Source organism: Erpetoichthys calabaricus, assembly GCF_900747795.2.
Source record: "Erpetoichthys calabaricus chromosome 1 unlocalized genomic scaffold, fErpCal1.3 SUPER_1_unloc_6, whole genome shotgun sequence".
Classification (NCBI taxonomy): domain Eukaryota; kingdom Metazoa; phylum Chordata; class Cladistia; order Polypteriformes; family Polypteridae; genus Erpetoichthys; species Erpetoichthys calabaricus.
Window position 1 is genome coordinate 373,879 of NW_026261597.1, and position 22,575 is coordinate 396,453.

Sequence of the window (22,575 nt, forward strand, 5' to 3'; positions counted from 1 at the left end):
TTGCAGTTTAAGTTTTAGTTTAGTTTTTATTTTTCACTCTTTTCCTTTCACTTTTATTTTGTTTAACATAACACTTTTTCGCCACTTTAGTTGCAGTTTTCATTAACAATCCTAACCTCTGGACTTCGGCTGTCTGCACTCCTACTGTAGAAATATGGAGTTCACCTCTGGAACTCGTTTTAGTCAAAGTGATCCTTCACGGGGGGCAGCACAGAGGTGAGCACTGCTACCCCACATCTCCAGGCCGCAGGGTCAAATCCCACCCTCTTCACTGACTACTTAAGGTCTTTAGGGTGTAAAGCAGTTCAGAAGTAAACCCCCCGATGATCATCACGTAGCTGACTGTCCTGTCCATACGACAGCAGGACATTAGCAGCAGATTTGTGATGGAGTCACACCTGAGAGTCGACACCATCAAGACTGGCAGCCCTGACACCATGTGGTGTGCCAGCTCTGTGTGCTCAGCAGTGACATGAGAAGGTCATCAGTCTGACCACTTCATGGGCTCACATGTCACTTTATATTTACTAACTGACTGAATGTCTTGTCTGAATTCTAGTAATCGACTGACTGCCACCTCTAATCTGTCAGCCATATTTAAAATGTTTCTAAATTCACAAACCAAATCCTCAATAGATGGACAGCACTGTGACTTGTCTTGTCATTGTGAATGTCCAGTCAGGTGGCTTCTCATCAAGCAGTGACATCAAATGACCAACATGAGCTGACTTTTAGAATCAGGATTTCACTGACAATCAAACACGTCCTTTGCTAATTCAAACATCCACTCCATCTTTAGGGTCCCCAGTAAAACAAATCACATGAGGACTGGCTGGTCCTTTACGTGACTCCCACCAGCTACTGGCAGACCACCAGCACCTTGATTTATGTGAGCACTTGAAGTAGGAAGATCAGTTAGAATTTGTAACAAAGTAGCTGTGACTTGTGTCATCGGGGTCTTTAAATCTTTAACCTCTCCCAGGAGGGGCTTCATATCTTTGTAAACCCGTCTTCTCTCACTGATTTACTCATTTTAAATGATCCGAGTTTAAATCAGAACAATGAAAATGGCAGAAAGAAAAGGAACTGAGAGAAAGATGGGAATCGAGAGCCAGAAGAGGAGATCAGAACTGGAAGATCAAAAAAGCCGAGTGTCAAAACTGAAAGTGAAATCCAAACTCGCAGTCGAAACACAAAGCAGCAGTTATGATGTCTGACTTTTAAACACATGTGTGCTTATTCTTTATGTCACATCTACTAACTCAGATAACGCAGAAGTCCAATGGACTGAACTTTATACTCCTTGATCTTTGACAAAACGCTGAGTGTGACCCTGAGTGTCACTTTGTAGCAACTCCTTTATAACAGACACACAAAATAGTGACACACAAGAACTGAAGAGGACATCACAGGAACACATAAAATATCATCAACTAACTCAAAACATAAAGAAATCAGAAGAAGTAATAACAAAAATATCTCAAAAAACATACAATAAAAAGAAAACCAGGATCAAATTTGCAATATTAACATAATAATAAAATAAACGCAAATCATTACAATAACACACTGTGACCAACATAGGGTACAAGACCACTGAGCAGCTCACCTTGGTCTTGGAGCTTTTGAAGGAGTGAAAAGTCCGAAGCTCCCTGAGTCCTGCAGTCTGCGGCCTGACGAATGCCTGAAATGTGCTCTGACTTGTCGGCCATTAAGAAGATTTCAGTCATCAGTCGAGCACAGAAACTCAACTCAGTGTGTCCTCCTTGTTGGAGATCTGCAGCACCTCAGAGTTTGTCCAATAACATTTGACATGTGGCCCTTGTCACTTGTATGTCACTCTCATTTGTACACATTTTAATTTATAAGTTTATTGTCACCACATCTTTGAGTACTTGACTTAAAAATGTGAAGTCAACCAACACCCTAAAGTCTTATCAGCATAAAAATGATAAAAGAATCCGAACCAAAAGCCGAGAGCTCAGTTGTGCGTTCAGATTTGCACCCTGGTCTCTGATGTGTGACTAACCACTGTGCCACTGTCCTGTTCATGTCACACCTTTGAGTATCTGTGTGTCACTTCAGCCCTCCTCAGCCTTCACACTTTGACCAAATGTTTAACAACACAATAATCAAACACGGGCGGCACGGTGGCGCAGTGGTAGCGCTGCTGCCTCGCAGTTAGGAGACCTGGGTTCGCTTCCCAGGTCCTACCTGCGTGGAGTTTGCATGTTCTCCCTGTGTCTGCGTGGGTTTCCTCCGGGCGCTCCGGTTTCCTCCCACAGTCCAAAGACATGCAGGTTAGGTGGATTGGCGATTCTAAAATTGGCCCTAGTGTGTGCTTGGTGTGTGGGTGTGTTTGTGTGTGTCCTGCGGTGGGTTGGCACCCTCCCCGGGATTGGTTCCTGCCTTCTGCCCTGTGTTGTCTGGGATTGGCTCCAGCAGACTCCCGTGACCCTGTGTTCAGATTCAGCGGGTTGGTAAATGGATGGATGGATGGATAATCAAACACTCAGTCAGTTGACATTTTTAGGTCACCTAAAGACACCAAAGCATCCCATTTGATCAAAGGCCTGATAAATCAAATTCACTGAGATGGCCGCCTTCTCTTCACACCTTCTCAGGCTGACTGACAGCTCATGTCCCGCTTCCTCTGTCATTTTGACCAATCCTGATTCCCAGTTCTGTACCCAGTGGCTGAGGTGCCGCACTTGACATCCCAGTGATGCGGGTTCAGTTCCTGCCTGTCACATGCTGTGTGACCCTGAGTGAGTCACGTCACCTGTCTGTGCTCAGAGTAAGAATACAAGGAGAGAGCTGGACATGTAAAGTGACTTTGAATTGAAAGGCACTATATAAAATAAAGGAGATGGCTTTGTTTCCCTTTCATATTTTTTATCTGCAATGTCTTCATTTATATTTGCACAGCAATTCTAATTTGTAAACTGCGTCCATTTGTCCACTTTGTCACAGAGACACTCAAACACATTTTTATTCACATTTTATATGATTTTCATTTTTCTATGTCTTATTATTTTATCCTCTGTCTTATTTATTTTTCAGTTTTATAAATTTGGTCCTTAAGTGGCCATGAAGAGCAGAGGCCTGTCCAGGGTCCAGACTCTCTACTGACCACCAAAGCTCTTCAGACCACCATGTCTGTGACAGCTGGTGTGTGCAGTGACACTGAGAGAGACCCTTGCTATGACACAACAAGCCCATCACCTTGAACCCGTGTCATGTCTGTCTGTCTGTCTGTCTGTCTGTCCACATGTCCACATGTCCTCACTTCTCTCTCTTTATCTCCACAGCCTGTCTCAATGTGGTCTCACCTCCACATGTTGCTCAGCTCTCTCCTCAGCTCTTTCCGCTCCACACTCACGACTGACTGAACTAAACCTGAGCAGCAGCAACAACATGAAGGATTCAGGAGTGAATCACCTGTGTGAGGGGCTGAGGAGTGAAAACTGCAAATTAGAGAAACTGAAGTAAGTGAACAACAAGTGTGAGTGTATGTGTGTGTGTTTATGTGTGTGTTGGATTTTATTTCTTCTGACTTTATGGCTCTTTTTGTTCCACACCCACCATATAAACATTGTTTTTAATCAGGACAGATATCAGTGTCACACATGGACAGACAGATGGTTGTGACGAGGACACAGCTGCAGATTTCTCTTTAATTGTTAAATTCAGTATTGTGACCCTGAGCCCCTCGCCCACAGTGGTCTCTTTCATCCTCTCTTTGTTCTTTCTGTTCAGCCTGTTGTTTTTTTTTCTTGTCCCACAATCCCACATTGTCTATTCTTTATTTTGGTATCGACCTTCTCTTCATCCTCTTGTTATGAACTAGAGAGTCCTAAGCACGTAAGTCCCAAATAATACAAATCAAAATACTCACCAGAGGGAGGTACCATTAAACTCTGGGTAGGCACCAAAAAGGACAATGAAGAATCTTTATAAATACAAAGGCTTATTTAAAAAAAATGCTCTAAGGTACAAAATAAATTCCAAAGAGCACAAGAGGAGTTGCTGAAACAACAAAGGGAAACCAAGGCCAACAATGTCACGATACACAAAGTCAAAGAATGGTAATAAAATCAAAACTCCAGTAATGATGAAAGCACAAGAATAGTCACAAATGCAACTAAACTCATCACTGCAGGAGGAGAATCAAAAGGATTAGAATTTCAAAGAGTGTGGACAGTAAGGTGACACAGGAGGTGACCACAGGTAGACAAACAGCTCTGCAGGAGTCCATCATTAATGGTGAGTCTTCTGTAAAGTCAAAGTCAAAGTGAACTTTATCGTCATCTCAACCATACAGATAGACGAAATTGTGAAGCTCAGGGTCCACAGTGTAACAACATGAAGTGCAAATAATAAATTAAAAATAAATTAAAAATAGAATTAAAATTTAAAATTAAAACATAAACAAGACAAGACATTGAGCAAAGACGTAGCAGCAATATTGCCGTGTAGTTAGCAATATGAACATTGATGCAATGTATGGTATTTGCAATCTGGATACATAAACATAGTCAAAAAATATGTAATATAATTAATAAATCATAGATATAGATATATACAGAAATTATCAGTCTATTATAATAGTTGTTTAAGGCGTGTAAACAAAGACAGGTCAGAAGGATATCAAAGAATGTCAAAGTGCAGTGTGCAAAATCCTTAAAGGTCAGTAGAGTGATATTTTACTCTACTTTCTCCTTTTGTATTATTAATATGTAGCCTTTGTCAGAATGCCTCAAATCTCACAGACTGTTTGTAAAGTATTGTACTATATAACTTCTCCCCACCTTCCCTTCTACATTTATAACCTCAGGCAATTAGGTGTAGTAAAAGACAAGTAAGAGATAAGTTACACTTTAAATAATGGATTATTGATAATATTCATAAATAATAACAATATGCAAAGTACATTTGAATACTGGCAACCATACAACCTGATAAATGGTGCTGTGTAGTTTCAGGTAGCACACAGACTTGTTAGTTAGTTTAAATGTCTCTAGTTAAGTCCTCATTTCTGGTCAGCTTTCTTCAGAACAGGCCACATGCCTGTCTCAATATGGCTGCTGAGCTGTGCTCTTCATTGTGTTGTCCGTTTCAGTTCATGGTGTGTGAGATGCTCTTTCATCAGTTTGGTAAGAGAGAGAATGAGGGGTAAAGCAAGCAAATTTATAGATTCTCTGTCCACACCCTGCAGCCAATAGGGCGTCATGGTACTTAAAGGCTTCTGATACAAGCCAATTGCAAACAGCCACACCTCAGATCAATGAGGCACAGAACACCTTCACACCTGCCACCCCCCAAAACTATCTGTTGAGCTGATGTTTACCAGATAGGCAGTCTGGCTTTCCTGTAAGGGTTTACTGAAAGAGCCCTGCAGAGAATCACTGGCCAAACTGGTTTGAGGCATTTCTCCCAACCCTGTCGTAAAATTCACTATCCTGACTTAGTCCTGGGGTTTAAACATGAATGCTTCTCACTAATGAAATATTAATATTACATTTGCTTTGCCTAAGTTACAAATAAAGACATACAAAATATTTATCATCTTGTATGCAAAATTTCACATCACAACAATCAGTGAGTATAATAAAAGGACACACAGCACCTTCAAGACAATGGTGACAATCTTTAAACAGTCAAAGGCTTCTTGTGCTTCAGGATTTCACACAAATGTCAAGGAGTTTATTAGTGGACTGGTAATTGGAGAGATAACAGCACTGGAGATGTTCACGAAGTGATGATAAGAATTCACTAAGTCGACAAATTGTAGGATTTTTAAACAAAAAAGTAACAAGCAGGTGTGTCTTTAGAAAAATACCATGAGAAAAAGCCATCATTAAATTAAATTAAAAAAAATTAAATGTGTAGTTTCAGACAGTTATATTTAACAAATGTTACATTTCACTACAGTCTTATGTTATTAAAAAGAAAAAAAATGAACTTGTTATAATCTGTACACAGTGAGTTTATATGTAAAAGGCAAAATGGCAGAGGTTTGTGCAAAAAGATAAAATGTTGAAAATAGGTTTTGGTGATGTGAGCTTCGCTTATTTCTAAAGTGTGAAACTAGTCCTGACAGCCAGATTTGACACCAACAATAACTCATAGATAGATAGATAGAACAAACAAATGAACTCACTTACTTACTTACCCCTACACAAAGGTGGGAAATTTGGCTTTGTACAGAAGCTCTCAAATAAATGAATACATAAATAAATAAATGAATATATGTGCACAAACACACTGTGGTCTAAACACACTCCAGAATGAAGCAAGAAAATGAGAAAGAAAGAAAACTTCTGACTTGGCAGCCCCAAGTCACAGTCCCTGTGACGCTGCTGTTGGTATTAAGGACCACTGTCTCGTTTCTTCACACATTTCTGCTCAATGATTTGTTGTCTGAAAGTCCTCAGTGTTGTTGTGTCACAGAAAGGATGTCTGCTAATTTACACAAAGTGTTAACACCATCACTGGCTTTCTCACAGCTATTCTGACATTTTAACTGCTATGATATTCCCCAGTGGTGTCCTTATGTACCCGCCATGACGTGACCTGAGTGAGCTGTGGCCTCTTCAGTATTCACTTTAAAGCTGCACACTGTACTTGAGCGCTCAATGATTGTGTTGTGTGAATCAAAATGAACTGGTGAACTTAACTGATAAAGTATAACTTAAAAAAGACTCTCTTTGTGTCAAATCACACTGTACTACTTTATACAAATGCAGGAAATTGAAATATAGAGCCACCATCCACATTGTCTATAATTAACGAGATATGCCATAATTCACTGATTTATTATTTCATTTAATTGTACGATCAGTTAAATAATAATTAAAAAGCAACAATACATATTTATATTATTAATGCCCTCCAATAAACAATTTAAAGTCTACAGAATAGCAACTTCCCACACTTATAACCAGCCTGCATTAATATTACACTCCAATAATTCCTCTTCACTATCACACACAAAAATGACAAATACAAATGTGAGAGTCCGTGTTCTACTGTTGAATACTCTGGACATTCTGTTACATTTCAGTTCTCTCTTCTGAGTCGCGTAAAGAACTAATAATTAGGACAGAACAGAGATGATACAAGACACACACTGCAGTTCAGTTTAAGACAGAATTACAGATGCGCAGTAATTTTCCAACAACTTACAAAGTTAAAATGTATTGTTGCTCAGAGTTGACTCTCGTACACAAAACTAGAATATTCACTTCATAAGTCAGCTGTACCTTCATTGGTCTTTGTGGCTCTCAATCTGATTTTAGTGTTTCTGTAGCAACAAAAATACTTAACTGTGATTGTACAAAAGCTGACATCACTTTTATTAGCACTCATACAAGGTACAGCAGGACCATAGCGTCCAGACTCAGAGACACTCATGTGACCCTCTCAGGCCATGAGATCTCACTTGAACCCGAGTCTGTCTTGTCCAGTTAATCAGCAGCTTTTATGGCTGAGCTCACGCTAGCTTTTTAGTAGTTGGGCTCGTAAGAATCCAAAACAATATCTTGTGTGTACAGCATACTGATATTATGATGTGCGCAATATACAACTTGTGCTCTCCAGATATTACTAGTGCCCATAAAATGTTGTTTACACAAAACTGAAAAGACTTCAGGGGCTCCATATAACACAGCATAAGAAGAGAAAACAACGCTTATCTCAACAGGCATCTTTAAATTTAAAGGTGAATTCTTGAGAGCAGAGATTTCTTTAGATGCCGGTAGGCACAGAAGGCACTGCATTATATATGAATCACCTCTGAATTTTATATCTTTGAGCTAAGCGTTCAAATACGACTGTGGGGAAAATAAACAACCAGTTTTGATCTCTTAACAGTGAGTAGGAAAGCATAAGAACAAAAGAGCAGAGGAAGGTGCTATAGTGAATTTATTTGAATGATATACAACACACCTGATTGGTCTCCTTTATGAATTTATATTATTAACAGTTTTTTTCCATTTTATTGTAATCATTCCATACAAATAGATCAATTTTTACAAAAAAAAATAGGATTGAAAACAAATCAACCCCCACCCCTGAGAAAGAGAGCATGGCCAATGGAGTAAAACTTAAAAATAGTAAAAATAAATAAACTGAAGAGTTTAATAGGCGAATAAATGGAGAAGAAAAAGAAATGGGGAGAGAATCTTCTTCCTCAGTGCTTTAAGAGCTTATTCTAAAATATTACTGATTAGATCCTGCCAGGTTTTGAAAAGTTCTGCACAGATCCTCTAAGTGAGAATTAGAGTTTTTCCAATTTCAAATAATATAAAACATTAGTTACCCACGGACTGAAAAGAGGAGAGTTAGGATTCTTCTAGTTTAGCAAAATAAGTCTGCGTGCCAATAGTGAAGTGAAGGCAATCACAGTTTGTTTGACCTTCTCCACTTTAAGCCGATCTGGAAGAACACCAAACACAGCTGTTAATAGATTAGGAGGGATTGTGACACCAAGGCTGTCTGAAAGGCACTTAAAAATGTTTGTCCAGAATGATGTTAATTTGATGCAGGCCCAAAACATGTGACCCAGTGAGGCTGGAACCTGATTGCAGTGTTCACAGGTTGAATCTCACCCTGGAAACATATATAATTTTGAGCTTAATAATTGTATGCTTTGCACATATGGAGCTCAAGTGAATTCTCTGCATTGCTACCTTCCACTCATTTTCTTTTTTTTTTTTTTTATATATTTTTATTTTATTAATTTTCATTGTAATCATTCCATACAAATAGATCAATTTATAACCCAACAAAACTAAAGACAAATCAAACCCCACCCCTGAGAAGGAGAGCTTAGCTAAAGGAAAATTGCTTAGGGCTTTTTAGCTTTTTAATAAGGCAACATTAAACAAAAGAAAGGGAGAAGTGAATATCTATATAAATAAGAGATGGAGAAGGGAGTTAAATGCGTTAATAGTTATTTCTCTCATTCTAAAATAATATTGATTAAATCCTGCCAGGTTTTGAAAAAATTTTGTACAGATCCTCTAACTGAAAATTTGATTTTTTCCAATTTCAAACAATATAAAATATCGATTTCCCACTGACTTATCAGAGGAGAATTAGAATTCTTCCAATTTAACAAAATAAGTCTGCGTGCCAACAGTGTAGTGAATGCAATCACTGTTTGTTTGTCCTTCTCCAATTCAAGTCCATCTGGAAGAACACCGAACACAGCTGTTAATGGGTTAGGAGGGATTGTGACCCCAAGGCTGTCTGACAGGCACTTAAAAATTTTTGTCCAAAATGATGTTAGCTTGGTGCAGTCCCAGAACATGTGACCCAGTGAGGCAGGAGCTTGGTTGCAGCGTTCACAGGTTGGATCCTGCCCTGGAAACATTTTGGACAGTTTTAAGCGAGACAGATGTGCTCGATATATAATTTTTAGTTGAATAATTGTATGCTTTGCGCATATAGAACTCGAGTGAATTCTCTGCTTTGCTACCTTCCAGTCCTTTTCTGATATATTGATTACGAGATCTTCTTCCCAATGTCCTCTTGGATCTTTGAAAGGTAGGGACTCTAATAAGATTTTATATAATGTGGAAATAGTGTTTAATTCCTCGAAATTGAGCAGTATTTTTTCCAGCATTGTGGAGGGTGCAAGGTGAGGGAAATCGGGCAATTTCCGTTTAACAAAATTTCTAATTTGAAGATTTGAATTTTGAATGTAATTGTTGAAAAGATGTAAATATGTTGTCTATATAAAGATCTCTCAGCATTTTAATCCCAAAACTTTTCCAGGTATTAAAAACTGGATATACTTGCGAAGGTTGAAAGAGGTGGTTCTCCTGCAGGGGTGCCACAGATAAAAGATTTTCCATCTTAAATTGCTTCCTAATTTGGTTCCATATTCTGAGTGAGTAAAGCACAATTGGGTTATTAGTATATTTGCGATAACTTTCATTTATTGGAGAGCAGAGCAGGGAGTATAAAGAAGTACTACAGGACTTTACTTCTATTGCGGACCAAGCCTGTGTATGTTCATTTATTTGTGTCCAGGATTTTATGGCTTGTATGTTTGCTGCCCAGTAATAAAACTGAAAATTAGGTAAAGCCATGCCACCTTCTGCCTGAGGTCTTTGTAGGGTCGCTCTTCGGATACGTGGGTGTTTTGAGTTCCAAATGAATGAGGTTATTGTTGAATCTAACTGTTTAAAAAACGATTTATTGATATATATTGGAATGTTTTGAAATAAAAAGAGAAGTTTAGGAAGGATATTCATCTTAACAATGTTAATTCTTCCGGCTAAATTGAGATGAAGGGTTGACCATCTATGCAAATCTTGCTTAATTGTTTTCCATACAGAAGGCAAAATTTTGTTGATAAAGAGATTTATGTTTACTTGTGATATTTACTCCTAGGTATTTAAACTGATCTGCAATAATAAAAGAGAAGGTGAGAATTCACTGGAAAGAGCACACTTTTATTCAAATTAATTCTGAGACCAGAGATCTTTTGAAATTCTGTAAGTGCTGTTAGGACTGCAGGCACAGTATTTTCTGGGTCTGATATATACAGTACCATATCATCTGCATATAGAGAAATTTTCTGTTCCAGTCCTTCTCTGATAATCCCCTTTATCTGAAAAGAATTTCGACAGTGAACTGCCGGTGGTTCAAGGGCGATTGCAAATAGCAGTGGTGACAAGGGGCATCCTTGTCAGGTACCACATTCTAGTTTAAAGTAGTCTGAGCAAATGTTGTTAATACAAATTGAAGCTTCTGGATTGGTATACAGTAGTTTGATCCATGCACAAATATTCTGGTCAAACCCAAATTTCTTTAATGTAGTGAAAAGGTAGTTCCATTCAATCATATCAAATGCTTTTTCTGCATCCAACGATAATAACATCTCTGGGGTGTTTGTCTTTGCAGGTGAATATATTACATTAAATAGGCGTCGGAGATTGGACGCTAAGTGTCGGTTTTTAATGAATCCAGTTTGATCTTGCGATATTACTGAAGGCAGCACTTTCTCCATACTTCCAGCTAGGACTTTGGACAGTATCTTAACATCATTATTCAGAAGTGCAATTGGTCTGTATGAGGCACATTGTAATAAGTCCTTGTTTTGTTTAGGAAAGACAGTGATTAGTGCTTGGCGAAAAGTTTGAGGTCGAATCTGATTTTCTATTGCTTCTGTGAATGTTGCTAATAAGAGGGGAGCTAGCTGAGTGGCGAATCTATACTAATTAATAAAAGGCAAAGCCCTCACTGACTCACTTACTGACTGACTGACTGACTGACTGACTCACTCATCACTAATTCTCCAACTTCCCGTGTAGGTGGAAGGCTGAAATTTGGCAGGCTCATTCCTTACAGCTTACTTACAAAAGTTAGGCAGGTTTCATTTCGAAATTCTACATGTAATGGTCATAACTGGAACCTGTTTTTTGTCCATATACTCTAATGGAGGAGGCGGAGTCACCTATCGCGTCATCATGCCTGCTACGTAATCACGTGAACTAAAAACAAGGAAGAGATTTACAGCACGAGTCAAACGCGGGAACAAAGGTAAATGACGTTAATTTTTGAGTGTCTTTTAATACTGTGTAAGCATACATATTAACACATGTGCAATTAAACGTGTGCATTTACGGGGTGATTTCTCAGGCTTAAAAGCTCGCCTTTTATCAAACGCGGGAACAAAGGTAAATGACGTTAATTGTTGAGTGTCTTTTAATACTGTGTAAGCATACATATTAACACATGTGCAATTAAACGTGTGCATTTACGGGGTGATTTCTCAGGCTTAAAAGCTCGCCTTTTATCAAACGCGGGAACAAAGGTAAATGACGTTAATTGTTGAGTGTCTTTTAATACTGTGTAAGCATACATATTAACACATGTGCAATTAAACGTGTGCATTTACGGGGTGATTTCTCAGGCTTAAAAGCTCGCCTTTTATTAAAAAGGTAAATGCTAACTGTTTTCAATCTGAAGGGCACAAACCACGTTGGATTTTATAATGATAGTTGATTAGTAAGGTCTATTAAGGGATATTTACAGAATGATTAGTAATGCCTGTGAATGCCGATGCAAGTAGGAGAATGGGCTTGAACTAAAGAACGATTAGTAACTTCTACAGTAAATGTCTCTAAAATCTGTCTATTAAAAAGTTATTATATCTTTCAATCCTGTGTATTGATTAAACTACGAACCTAACAAGATCACTACATGGTGTCAGAAGTGGCGGATTGGAAGAGGAATGTGAAGAAGAAGTTCAGCTTTTGAACGAGTCGCGTGTCTGTGAGTAACCCGAAAACGTGATCAGAAAGCGCTAAGAAGTTCTAGCAAAAGAGAAAAAAAAAAATATGTTAGGATTACAGCCCCCACCAAATCTCCAGTTAAAGGGAAATGTAGCTGAAAATTGGAAAAGATTTAAACAGAGATTTGAGTTGTATCTTGCTGCGATTGAAGCAGATAGGAAAAGTGAAAAAATGAAAGCGTCTATGCTTCTACATGTAATTGGCGAAAAGGCGCTAGAGGTGTATAACAATTTTCAGTTTGAAGAAGATGGAGACAATATGAAATTGAACAAAATTGTTGAAAAATTCAAAACGTATTGCAACCCAAAGCGCAATGTGACGTTTGAGCGGCACAAGATTTTTTACATGTTTCCAGAAAAGCGGAGAAACAATAGACCAGTATGTGACGGAATTGCGTAATAGGAGCTGTTCTAAGAAGAAACCGTCAAGACATCAAAGGACCAATAACCTCTAATCAGAACACTAACACCAGCGAAACAAATATTAATGAGAAAACAAGTATAAATCAGGAAAGAACATCTCAACTGCAAACACAATTAACCAGAAGATCAAAACGTCAAGTAAAACCACCAGAACGACTCATTGAGACATGTTGAGGATTAAAGGAACATTTTCAATTAAGAAATGCTGAATTCCTTTAACAGTTGTGCTTTTTATACATAGTTTGAATGCTGGATGTATGCCTGAAATGTTCTGGATAGTTCAGTTGTTTGAAGTGATAAAAAATTAAACGTGTGCATTTACGGAGTCATTTCTCAGACTTAAAAGCTCGCTTTTTATTAAAAAGTTAAATGCTAACTGTTTTCATTCTGAAGGGCACAAACCACGTTAGATTTCAGCCGTTAAATGCACAAAAATGTCGGTACACCAGATAAATAAGCGCAACATATTATCAGTTGTATTGTATGCTTACAATACATATAGAAATGTGTTAATCGTTAACTAATAGTATGGGATGGTGTTTTTCGACTCGCGTCTTGATTTAAACGATTCCATGTCTTGGTGGGTTTGCGTAGCTTATTGTCAATATCTTTACACCTCTTTTTAAGACTTATTGACTGAAACAGGCTTTCATCAAAAAACTTAGGGCTTTGCTACAAGATACATCCTCCACAAGTTAAGGAAGTAAAAATAAAAGGTACATATTTCTGTTTTATTTAAACCTTTTAAGTTCGTATGCATAGCCCCATTTGGCTGTTTTAGGTTTTTTTTTTTTTTCTTCAGTAATATTTAATCTCCTTAAAGAAAAAGAACAAATGCATTTTACTTTTTTTGTATCTCTTTAGTAATATTTTAGTGTAAAAGGATAACCAGTATTTAAACCTTTTATGTTACTTTATACATTTATTTTACACAATGTTGAAAAATTAATAAGAAAGCTACATATTTTGGCAGCTGCTGCTTTAATTTTCAATGAAATGAAAAAAGCTCTCCAGGAGAAAACCTCAATGAAGAAGAAACAGTTTGCACTATCTAAAAAGGAGAAACCCTCATTTATAAAGGTTTGCTGCAGATGACTTAACTGAAAATAAATGAATAGTTCCTATGTGTATAATACATATTTATCTATTTGACTTATGCCTTTATTCCAGAAACTTGCAACATCTAAGGTACAATTTGTTACTTTACTTTGGTTTTTTGCAGCACAGGCAGGTGAAGTGACTTCCTCAGGGTCACACAGTGGTGTCAGTACCAGGATTTGAACTGACAAGCTCCGGGTTTGCTGAAATATTACTGAAGAATGAAAAAAAATGAAAACGGGCAAATTGGGCTATGCACACAAATGTCCATCCATCCATTATCCAACCCGCTATATCCTAAATATAGGAGCCAATCCCTGCCAACACAGGGCACAAGGCAGGAAACAAACCCCAGGCAAGGTGCCGGCCCACCGCAGGGCACACACATCCACACACACCCACACACCAGAGACAGTTTAGAATCGCCAATGCACCTAACCTGCATGTCTTTGGACTGTGAGAGGAAACCGGAGTACCCGGAGGAAACCCAGACAGACACGGGGAGAACATTCAAACTCCACGCAGGGAAGCAAACCCGGGTCTCCTAACTGGCACCTTTCACTGCGCCATCATACTGCCCGCATACAAACTTAAAAGCTTTAAATAAAACAGAAATATATACCTTTATTTTTACTTCCTTAACTTGTGGAGGGTGTATCCTGTAGCAAAGCCCTAAGTTTTTTCATGAAAGCCCCTTTCAGTCAATAAGCCTTAAAAACAGGTGTAAAGCTAAACTTGCAGCACCACTATTCAATTACACTTCCCTAACGCCTCTCCTAAGGGGACAAACTGTGGGATCTGGGCATCCGTCAAAGCACCAATCACAGGCCCGATTAGAAAGCGGGAAGCTGTGATTTGTCGTCTCCCTCCCATGTAACAATCACAGCCCGTGTTACAACGCACTATGTATGTATGTGTATATGTATATATGTGTATCTGTGTGTGTTTATGTATGTGTATATATGTATATGTGTGTGTTTATGTATGTGTATATATATGTTGATATGTGTATATATATATATATATATATATGTATATATATGTGGATGTGTGTATGTATATATATATGTGTATATGTAGATATGTATATATATGTATATATGTATATGTATATACAGTGAAAATCGTTTAACACGAAACTGAGGGGACTGAAATATTTTTTCATGTTAAAAGAATTTCGTGTTAAAGGATATTAAAAAAAAAAAAAAAAACATGCAGTATATTCAACAAAATTAAGTTTATTAGAGTACATTTTATTTACATAGATATGTATATATGCATGTATTTAATAAAAATGGGAGCATTCTGAGATCTCGCTTGTTTGAACCAAACAAGTAAAGCCGTCTCTAAATCCTCGTGCTTGGCCGTTCTCATCCATTTTCGCTCTGGCTCAAACTTACTCCGTTCAAACATTTCCGTAATTTGCTCTCTCTTTTTTTTTTAATTACTGTATTGTTGATAACGTAGAGATAGCAATATGAAAATCTTTACAGATTTCCGTTTTCGTCTTCTGTTTTTGATCAACAGCCTTAAGAAGCTCCATGTTCATTTTAAGCGAAATAGCAGTTTGCTTTCCCCCTGAGCTCTTTGCCATTGTGCTCGTAAAAAAATTCTTCTAAAATAGAAAAAAAAAAATGCGAACCAAACTCACTGATTTTTACTCACACTGCGATGTACTCGTCACCGAATTCCAAAGCTAATTGATGAGAGATGAGATGTTTTTGTGTGGCGTTTGTAGGGGTGGAGGGTGAAAGTAGCTTAGATAAACAAAATTGGCTCGTGTCACAGGCTATTCCGAGGGTATTTCAAAGCCAAGTTAGCCTCTTTTCTACCAAACATGTGAAACCACGTCTCTTTCATTTCACACCCCTCTTAAATCTCGCCTGCGCGGCTGGTGTTTTCCGTATTTTGTTCATTCCCAGAAGGGAAATCTTTTCGTGTTAAGCGATTTTCGTTTCGTGTTAAGAGGAAAAAAATGCATGAAAATACATAGTAGTTTGTCGGGACCGTTGTATTATTTCGTGTTAACCGATATTTCATCTTAAGCGTTTTCGCGTTAAACGTATTTCACTGTATATGTTTACATAACCTCTTTAACACACTACTTCTCCGCTGCGAAGCGCGGGTATTTTGCTAGTTACTTATAAAATTCAACATTAATAACAGGTCTGTCTGATGGTGTGTTGTCAGATACTCAGGGGTCTTATAAGACGCCCTGGAAAAACACAACTGATCTGTCATCTTGGAAAGAACCTCCTCCATCACAGAACCAAGAGTAATAATAATAATAATAATAATAATAATAATAATAATAATATATAATAATTACTGACATGACAGGCTCCTCACATTGTGATTGTGCTCCTCACACTCGGGCCACTCTTGTTCTTCATCTGTCTCCTATCTTTGTCAAATAGGGCAGTGTGGTAGGTTAGGGATCTGTGCTGGCAATCAGAAGGTTGCTGCTTCAAATCCCATAAATGCTAAAGGTGATTCCACTTCGTTGAGCCCATGAGCAAGGCCCTTAATGTACAATCACCCCTTCCTGCGTATGAAGTTATCCTACATCCAGCCCTGAAAGTACAGTTCATCCAGAAAGTATTCACAGCACATCACTTTTTCCACATTTTGTTATGTTACAGCCTTATTCCAAAATGGATTAAATTCATTTTTTTCCTCCGAATTCTACACACAACACCCCATAATGACAACATGAAAAAAGTTTACTTGAGATTTTTGCAAATTTATTAAAAATAAAAAAATTGAGAAAGCACATGTACATAAGTATTCACAGCCTTTGCCATGAAGCTCAAAATTGAGCTCAGGTGCGTCCTGTTTCCCCTGATCATCCTTGAGATGTTTCTGCAGCTTAATTGGAGTCCACTTGTGGTAAATTCAGTTGACTGGACATGATTTGGAAAGGCACACACCTGTCTATATAAGGTACCACAGTTGGATAGTCAGGATAAAGGGAAAGATGACTGCAGCAATGGACAGAGACATCCTGGATGAAAACCTGCTCCAGAGCGCTGTTGACCTCAGACTGGGGCGACGGTTCATCTTTCAGCAGGACAACGACCCTAAGCACACAGCCAAGATATCAAAGGAGTGGCTTCAGGACAACTCTGTGAATGTCCTTGAGTGGCCCACCCAGAGCCCAGACTTGAATCCGATTGAACATCTCTGGAGAGATCTTAAAATGGCTGTGCACCGACGCTTCCCATCCAACCTGATGGAGCTTGAGAGGTGCTGCAAAGAGGAATGGGTGAAACTGGCCAAGGATAGGTGTGCCAAGCTTGTGGCATCATATTCAACAAGACTTGAGGCTGTAATTGCTGCCAAATGGGCATCGACAAAGTATTGAGCAAAGGCTGTGAATACTTATGGACATGGGATTTCTCAGTTTTTTTATTTTTAATAAATTTGCAAAAATCTCAAGTAAACTTTTTTTCACGTTGTCATTATGGGGTGTTGTGTGCAGAATTCTGAGGAAAAAAATGAATTTAATCCATTTTGGAATAAGGCTGTAACATAACAAAATGTGGAAAAAGTGATGCGCTGTGAATACTTTCTGGATGCACTGTAGGTCCTCCAACCTGCAAGGGAAACTTGGGGGTTGGTGGCAGGATTGGCACTCCAGCCACTGTAAAAAAACCTCTCACTGTTCAATTCCAACTGAACTAGTGTGGTGCCAAGATGCCTTGCACTCAAGTCCTAATCTGAGGTCCTGAGGTGGTGGGTGTATCAGTTCATGATCCTAAATCCTCTCTTTTTGTCAAATGTATGAATTCTCCATGACTGATGGCCTTTGGTCTGCACTCACAATTTGAACGTATGTCTATTGATTTAATGTCTTTTAACATTATATCTGTAGAGAAAAGCCAAGCAAAATGACCCCTTTTATTGGCTAACTAAAAAGATTACAATATGCAAGCTTTCGAGGCAACTCAGGCCCCTTCTTCAGGTAAGATGTAATTATAATTATATAATGTCATTATATAATGACATTATGTCCGAATATTTATATTGTTTGTAAAAGTTCATAAAGCCCCTGTCATCTTTAGTTCTCTCACTTTCTGTCCACTGTCCTTTGCAGCTTGATTGCTTGATTTACTGAAAAGACATCAGAGAAAAGACAAAAGTCAGTCCTGAAGAAATGATCAGCTGTTGTGAGAAATTCAAACAGTGAGGACACAAAGATGGTAGTCATGTAACCCCCATACACCCTGTCTAGTCATGTGATAAAGTGTTGTGTTTTTCCAGTTTCAGCCAGCAGATGGAGATCTCAGCACGTCACCCATTCATTTGATAAAATCTCTTGGACTGAATGGGCAGAGCTGTGAATGGACAGCAGTGGTCAGCAGTCATGGGGGTCACTTCACAGTCTATTCAGACAAAGAGACCCTCACACCATCTATGTGCTGGGCTTTGGGATGCTGACCTTCTGTAGAAAGAATAAGAAAATTGAAGTCAACACCACTGAGACCTTTATTTGAAAGAGGTCAGCTGGTCAATGGCACCAGTCAGCATCTCAGGTCTGAATGGTCGAGGATAGAAGTGTCACATTTCACTCATGTCCATTATGTCATTGATCTAAAGCATAGGTCTAGTCTTAACTAGTCTAGTCTAATCAACGTGTCACAATAGACACAATAGAGTGTCCTCATTGTCTACTCTGGATGTCACCTTCAAGTCAGACAAAGTGTCCACATGTCCTGATTGGTGAATGACAGACAGAATTCTGAGTTTGCCACTCTGTTGTCACAAACTGTGACAACTTCGTCTGGACAATCATGTGGAGAACAATGTAAGTTTAGGAGACCAACTTACACCACTCAGGATGACTTGAAGATCAAAAGACATATACAGGTGTGCTGAGCCTTTATGGACAAAATTGGTCTTGGGTGCAAATTGAGTTTCAGTTCAAATGTTAGGAGGTCAGTGACACACTTGAGTGTCCAGCTCTGCTTGTAGTTGTCATGTCACTTATTGAGACCCCAGGCCATATGTGTTTGTATTTATAGAAAACCGAAAGACAAACAGACAATTTTAGATGATATCCTGATGAAGCTGACCTGAGACGGAGGTGACAAGTGTCTGAATGTGGATTTTAATGAGGTGACAATGATGAATATAAAGTGAGGGATTGTGGGAGAAGTGATGACAATGAATGTGGACCGAGGTGACAAGTTCAGAGTGTGACATTGACTGTTCTGACTTTATCAAACAGGCCTTTCTGGTCATTCATCGTCCTCACATGATGACAGTTGCTCCTCATGTTGTCCTGTCAACAGTCCAATCAAACTGTTACTGACATGTCTGACCAGCAGGCCACATGTGGACATGATAAACAGGAAAGGACTGAAATAGAGAACTGCACTTAATGGGGTAGAAAACACAAAGGTGCTGAGTTGATGTCCTCCTCACTTCTGTGAGCTCATCAGATGTAACTGTGTGGAGGAAAACTAAGAAAAACTGAAGAAGAGTGAAAGAAAGAAAGAAAGAAAGAAAGAAAGAAAGAAAGAAAGAAAGAAAGAAAGAAAGAAAGAAAGAAAGAAAGAAAGAAAGAAAGAAAGACAGACAGACAGCCATGAAATCCCTGCATGTGTCTTGTTTTCAAACCACATAATGTCTGTCCCTTTGTGCTTTTCTTGTCTTCTTCTCCATTCAATCCCAGTGTTGTCTTATTACATTTCTTCTCTAAAGGTGTCTCACTATGCAGGAGACTCCAGCAGCTCACATGCATTTTGTTTTTCTGCTCTTCTTGCTTCTCTTTGACTTTTTATTTCATTCCCAAGATGCTCTTTCATTTTGTTGCTGCTGTTCCTACTCGCTGTTTCCAGTTTCTTGTTCTCTCTGTCATCATTGTGATGAGCCTCTCCTCCCATCCTGAATGTGTGACCTGAGAGACCCAACATGTGTTCCTTACACTTCTCTCTTTATCTCCACAGCCTCGAGTATTGTCGTCTCACCTCCAGATGTTGCTCAGCTCTCTCCTCAGCTCTTTCTGCTCCACACTCACGACTGACTGAACTGAACCTGAGCAACAACAACAACATGGAGGACTCAGGAGTGGATCAGCTGTGTGAGGGGCTGAGGAGTGACAACTGCAAATTAGAGAAACTGAGGTGAGTGAACAACAAGTGTGTGTGTATGTGTGTGTGTGTGTGTGTGTGTGTGTGTGTGTTGAATTGTATTTCTGCTGACTTTATGGCCCTGGCTGTTTTACCCCCACAGTACAAGCTCTGTGTTTAATCAGGACAGACTGCAGTGTTAGATTTGGACAGACAGACAGATGGACGTGAGGTGGACTCACAGTAAATAAATGAAGACAGCATTGTGACCCTGAGCCCCTCCCCCACAGTAGCCACTGTCACCGTTCTCTCCATCCAGTTTTTAACTTTCTTTCTTGTCCCACAATGTCACACTTAATCTTGTCCTCCATCCTCCGTTGTCACTTCGCTCCCTCACACTCCTCTGATATCCTCAGTAAAGTTTGTTAAAAGTCACTGAAACAGAATAAGAAGGAGAAACACTGAGAGTGGGGACAGAAGAGCTGACCAGAGTGGCTGTGGACAAACTGGAGCAGGACTGAGGTGACAGACAGGAACAATGAGTGTAGGACATCAGAGATAAGGAGAGAAAGAGAGAGAAGTCAAAAGAGAAATAAAACAAAAGGATTAGGAGAAGAAGTGAGAGCTGAACATAAAAAGGAACAGGAAGAAAGGCTGACAGCAGCAGTAGGAGTTACCAGCCAACCACAGCATGGAGTCTGCATGTTCTCCCAATGTTTGTGTGGGTCTCCTCCAGCTTCTCTGGTCTCCTTCCACAGTCCAGAGGTCTTCATGTTAGGTGCATTAGTGATGATAAACTGGTCTGTGTGTGTGTGTGTGTGTGTGTTCACCCTGTGATGGACTGGCCACCTGTCCAGGTGTTGTTCATGCCTTGTGCCTGATGCATGCTCGGATAGGCTACAGTTGTCCCTTGTCCCTGCTCAGGATAAGCAGATTAGTAACTTAGAAGGACTAATGGTGAATGATGTTAACCTGAGTCCACAGTCAATGACCTTAGTTTACCAAACACCACAAACTTCACTCAACTGAATGAACAAACAACTGACTGGTCAGCAGAGACACAAGGCATTATGGGAAACAGAAGGAGTGGGAGAAAGAAAAGGAGATGGGAACTGAGGACTTTGGAAAAGAGGATTAGGAGAAGGGAAAAGAACTGAGAGCTGGAAATAAATAAAGGGCAGTGACAGGGCATCACCACTACAGGGCAGAGCTGAGCAGGGGACTTGAAGACCTGCTGATCAGGCTGATTATTATTTTTATTATTGCTTACTGTTTGACTGATGCCTTTATCCAATTTGATGTTCAATTGGTTCCATTTCTTTCTTTTTCCAGTTGTTGCACAGGCAGGTGAAGTGACTCACTTGTGGTCACACAGTGTCAGTGGTAGAATTTTTAAACCTGCAATCTCAGAGTTTGAAGTTTGATGTGTTTGATCTGTCATCTTGGAATAAACTTAATCGATTATGCCAAGACCTCTTTAGAAAAGGCAAAACAAATCATAAAGGACCCCAGTCGCACATCATGGACATTTGTCTCCCTCCTTCCATCAGACAGGTGCTACTGAACTATGAACACCTGAACTGTGAGATTTAAGAGCAGTTTCTACACCCCAGTAATAAGGCTGATCAACTGTCATATGTCTGTACTGAAGTGAGTGAATGAAGTGGCACAACGTCTGAGGTTCTTGTGTATGTGATGTCATGCTTAGTATTATTTACTGGGATTGTTACTAAGATTAGATTGAAGGTTGAACTTTTTCTCCACCTGGTGTTTTATTTTGATGTTTGTTTTCCTGCTTTATGACAAATTAGTAGAAGGACTTATAAAACTGAGATCAACACCACTGAGGTCTTTAGTGGATGGAGGTCAGCTGGTCAATGGCACCAGTCAGCATGTCAGGTCTGAATGGGCGAGGACAGCAGTGTCACGTGTCAGTATTGTCCTCACTGTCCACTTGGTTGCTCTCCTCTGCACAGCTTCAAGTGCTGTTATGTCTTTCTTGTACTGAGGGGACCAGAACTTCACACAATATTCCAGATGTGGTCTCACTAGTGAATTATATAGTTTGAGTAAATGTCCCTGCTGCTGGTCACTACTAGAGCTGCCAGTCTTGAGTGGTAAATGACGGACAAGAATTCCAGTTTGTCATCATCACTCCATGGTCACCTGTGACAAGTCCATCTGGTCACCTGAGTGCAGGACGCCGTCACTCTCATGTCTGTGACGTTCTTATCCAGTGTTGATGTCCACATGTCAGTCTGAATGACTTGGCACCAGTCAGTCCAGCGTGAGGGCAGGAGACCCTGTCAGGTATATAGCGCCTTACTTTATAAGAATGGCAGTGGTCTCGTGTTCACACTGCACTTCAGTGAAAAGTCAGAATACAAGTGGCCATTGAACCTTTGTGTTGTTTGTCTTTCTGTCTGTCTGTCTGTCCACATGTCCTCACTTCTCTCTCTCTTTATCTCCACAGCCTATATCGTTGTGGTCTCACCTCCAAATGTTGCTCAGCTCTCTCCTCAGCTCTTTCTGCTTCACACTCACGACTGACTGAACTGAACCTGAGAGACAACAACATGGAGGATTCAGGAGTGGATCAGCTGTGTGAGGGGCTGAGGTGTGAAAACTGCAAATTAGAAAAACAGAAGTAAGTGAACAACAAGTGTGTGT

General features: G+C 39.4%; 1 protein-coding gene across 26 annotated transcripts in view; it reads left to right on the forward strand.

Annotated features, from left to right (window-relative positions):
- LOC114669323 (NACHT, LRR and PYD domains-containing protein 12-like) overlaps positions 1 to 22,575 on the forward strand; it is a 173,373-nt gene that overhangs the window by 62,943 nt on the left and 87,855 nt on the right. For 15 of the 26 annotated variants that reach the window (XM_051921927.1, XM_051921923.1, XM_051921926.1 and 12 more), the window contains exons 7-9: positions 3,312 to 3,488; positions 19,783 to 19,959; positions 22,379 to 22,522. The exons of 2 other annotated variants lie outside the window; for them this stretch is intronic. In XM_051921927.1, coding sequence (XP_051777887.1) covers positions 3,312 to 3,488; positions 19,783 to 19,959; positions 22,379 to 22,522 — 498 coding nt within the window. The remainder of the gene's footprint in view (positions 1 to 3,311; positions 3,489 to 19,782; positions 19,960 to 22,378; positions 22,523 to 22,575) is intronic. 9 more of the 26 variants (XM_051921919.1, XM_051921912.1, XM_051921904.1 and 6 more) reach the window with 5 other exon arrangements.